Here is a 3,944-nt window from a genome sequence, read left to right as displayed (position 1 = left end):
GGAGAGAAAAACAAGCTCCATGGGGTGAAACTTGTGGCAAGAAAGCACCGGGACTGGGAAGATTTATGGGCCCCAGGCAGAATATGATGGGTCTGCGTGGACAGGACAGGACGGAGGGTGAAGATTAATGAACATGCCAGCTGCTGGCCCGTGTAAGAATAATCTATCACTCTCCATTACTGTCAAACATTAACACTCTTACACTGCATCACAAGTCAGTGCGTTACTTGATGAGATTAAGCATGCTTAAATCAAAATCCTATATTGGCTTAAAGGGACGCCCACGTTGCACAAGGCCCGGAATGCAGCTCCTTGTTGAGGGGAATCCTCAGACAACGAGGAGCCTTTTTGCATGGAGGTTATTAATCATCATGTCTTGCCTTGGGGGGAGAAGTAGAGTGGCGAGGAGTCAGCCGTGGTCGCAGCAGCAGCAGCAGCAGTAGTCTGATTTCTCTTGATGCTTTTCTTCTCCTTCATCCACGGGTACTCCGGGGGCAAGGATCCAGCTTGCAGCGGATGCTTTGAGCGGCTGTGGCGTGGGTGGATGCCCGGGCTCAGGCCGGGGATGGTCTGCTCAAAAGGAGGAGGAATCAGTGTCGACTGTGAAAGCGCCGAGCTCTTGATTGATGAACTTTGAAATGCATCACCGACAGGGTTGGCGAGAGATGTCAGGCACTCTGCGAGCGACGGCTGGCTGTTGATAAAACCACTTTCTCTCCCAAATTCGTAATTCATCTCCTCCTGCTTGTCTTGAAAACTCGCCGATTTTAAGATTAATTCAGTTCAATAAGCAGTTTATTGTCATAAACTACTAAACTCGATATGGTCGTATGGAGACCTCAGCGCCATAAACTATTGCTTTCTTGAGGACATGGTTGGAATTAGACCCTGCTGCTTGTCACATGATTGCATCTGCCCAATGACAATTTGGGTTTTTTATCAAAAGAAGCCACTGTCCCCTGTGATTGATCGAGAAAGTCGGAGGGGTAACGCCTCATTCCGGGGGTAGGGGTTGTTTTATTTACACATTTTTGGGGGTCAGTTTGTTCGACAACCCCCCCCCCCCCCCCCCGCGCCTTCTTTGCGCGTCCACGCAGTCAGTCGTACGAATGCGCGCGTATGAGTTGTGGTACGCGCACGTATGTGTCTGTGAGCTTGTACATTTATTTGTAGCGTGGCACTGCACAAATCATTTCAGCAGTCACATTTGTGTCTCATAATGCGGCGACGCCCACAGTCGTTATCAGCGCCAAGGCGTTAATCTTGAGACTTTTTTTGAAGGTTTTTCTTAGAGAAGAAAAGCTGCACCACACATCCAACATGTCGAACCCTCCCCCAACGCACACCACAGGAGAGAGAGACAGAGAGACAGAGAGAGAGAACGATTACCTTTTAATAGATTTCAATGTGATTTTGAGTTCGTCAGATGTTGGGGTAAATTGATCTCTATCCCAGACTCCCAATGCATTATGTTGTTCTTTCTCATCGAAGTCTTTTTAGGAAAAACCCTGAAAAAGTATTGTGTCAATGTAAGAGGGCATGTTGGGTTATTTAACAGACATTTGTCACCATTTTACAGTTTACAGCTCCCTGTCCCACATCCCATTTCATTTATTTTATTTCACCTAGGGATGATATTGACCTAAGCCATCATCCTTACCCCTCAGCATCATTGGTTATAACATAGCGGAATGTAGAAATGATTTGCCACTGCTGTGAGGCAGAGGAAAGGTGGGGATGTGATGGCTGTTTATTGCTCAAGCTCTAAACAAAGAGCCCTGGTAGCCTGTGTGTGATCAATCTTTCTCGCCAAAAGGTCTGACAGCTCCTTGCCCTAAGAACACATTTAAACCATCTAACACTCCCTTAGATCATATATGGCCAGGAAGAGGACAGCCATTCTCTATGTAGGCTGTAGGAGAAGTTTTCAATTTAGAAATGTGGGGATTTCTTGAGAAGTACGGATGAGACGCACGGCCATTACGCACAAAAGCTTTTTGCCCACTCGCTTAGTAATAAATCAGAAATCCATCTAGAGACGAAACTCTGTCGCTTTTCGTTTTCAGAAAGGACTATACTGGCACAAAAATCACAGAGGAGTGGAAAGGACTTGGTTAGTGGTAGAGAAACGAACGGAGAAGCTTTTACATGGGATCGATTGTTTGCTGAGGTGAGTGGGTGTTGCCATTCAGCAGAAATCCCATTCAGTCTCATACCTTTCTCCGTGTCAGATGTGAACACGTCTTTCTTTGGCCTGTTCGGTTTCAAGAATAATTTAGTTTGACCACGTTTGCTTGAAATGTTTGATTTGTACTTCATATAACTGTGTATTTTGACTTATTTTTACATGTAAGGACAGTAAAGATTTTGCGAACGACTAATATCCTTATATTCCCGAAGAAATTAGGCTAGAAAACGAAAGATAACAGACAAATGACGGACTTAGAAATTAATTAAATTACCTTTAAATTAATCCGAATTCAATGTGTGTTGTTCATTGTTAAGAATGTATTACGGCAAATGATATACATCTAAATATAATATCTAAGATAACCACATTCATTTACTATTTCTTTTTATTTGATGTGCATCTAACGTTTGTTTTGTATAGACTGTATAAACCTGGCCATATTTAAACCGACACAGGTGTAGAAACAGAACAAAGAGCCCTCTGAAAGATGAATCAACCTCTACAATATGCAACTGAACCTGTGTTCTCAGACTTGAAAACATTGAACATTTTGTATCGCACCTACATTTTGATTTAAGTCTGCTGCTTTTGTGCGGGGCTGTGCAGACACAACGCTACACTTTGCTGCTTGTTTTGAGCGGATGGAGTCAGAAAGCAGTGTCTGGAGCTGTGAGGAGGAGCGGCGCGTTTCCCGTCTGTTCTGAGACAACGGGAGACATCTGGGAAGCAAGCAGGCCGATCCTGAGACCACTGTTCTTTGTATTTTAAGAAAAAATATTTCAATTACAATTTACAGCTTATACTGTGTTGTACACTTATTTCCATTTATTGGGAGTGTGATGCTAATGTATACCCAGACTAAACATATATAGTTGCATAATTACCAAACGGGCATCTGTTTTGTTTTTCAGTGTGAAATGTGGTAAATGTATTCAAATGTAATTGCTTATTATACATTTATTACACATCCTGCATAAGCAAGGTTTTGTCTTTTTTTACTTTTAATATATAGGAGTAAGCTTCATGGTCCTTGTGTGTGTGTGTGTGTGTGTGTGTGTGTGTGTGTGTGTGTGTGTGTGTGTGTGTGTGTGTGTGTGTGTGTGTGTCCTGGAACCAAAGCAGTGTTCACGAAAGGATTTCCAAATTACATTTTTATTTATAGAGCCCCCTGGATTCATGAGAAGATTTGACAGATACTTGAGGCTGTGGAAGGGCCGCAAATCAAATTGTTTTGCACGTCGACATGTGGAGAAAATGTCGTGATAAAACGCAGATATGGTCATTCTGGGCCCTTTGTTTGCCTCCCAGGAAATCAAAAGAAGACAAAATTATCAAAAAATGTGGGATTATAAAAAAGGAATGAAATATATAAAACACACAATTTTAAGAGACCATTGATTCAAGTTTCCGTGAGCAGTTGCTCTGTGAAGGTAAAAATGGATAAGAACAAGTTTTAAGGAAGAAATAGTATACTTCAAATTCATGTGGCGTTGACAACAATAATAACAAGGCAGGAAAATGAATTATATGAAGTATAGCTGATAAAGCAGCTCTTTAGAAAGCAAAGTCCAGGCTTAAAATGTCTGTTTCACTTGAGAACTGCATTGATCTGAAGTGTTCCCAGCATGGCTCGATACAGAGGTCAGTCATTTTCAAGAAATTATTTGCAAACATGTTAAGGCCTATGTAATGACGCACACACACAAACACACACACACACACACACACACACACACACACACACACACACACA

General features: G+C 42.4%; 1 protein-coding gene across 1 annotated transcript in view; it reads right to left on the bottom strand.

Moving 5' to 3' along the window:
• hoxa2b (homeobox A2b) overlaps nt 1–735 on the bottom strand; it is a 1,592-nt gene extending 857 nt beyond the window's left edge. The window contains exon 1 of the mRNA XM_031853260.1: nt 381–735. Coding sequence (XP_031709120.1) covers nt 381–735 — 355 coding nt within the window. The remainder of the gene's footprint in view (nt 1–380) is intronic.
• Between the last annotated feature and the right edge of the window lie 3,209 nt (nt 736–3,944).

This window comes from Anarrhichthys ocellatus, unplaced genomic scaffold (assembly GCF_004355925.1).
Source record: "Anarrhichthys ocellatus isolate YVR2014 unplaced genomic scaffold, GSC_Weel_1.0 scaffold13, whole genome shotgun sequence".
In the NCBI taxonomy this organism is placed as follows: domain Eukaryota; kingdom Metazoa; phylum Chordata; class Actinopteri; order Perciformes; family Anarhichadidae; genus Anarrhichthys; species Anarrhichthys ocellatus.
The sequence above is the reverse complement of the archived record's forward strand: the minus strand, read 5'-3'. Positions and strand labels throughout refer to the sequence as shown.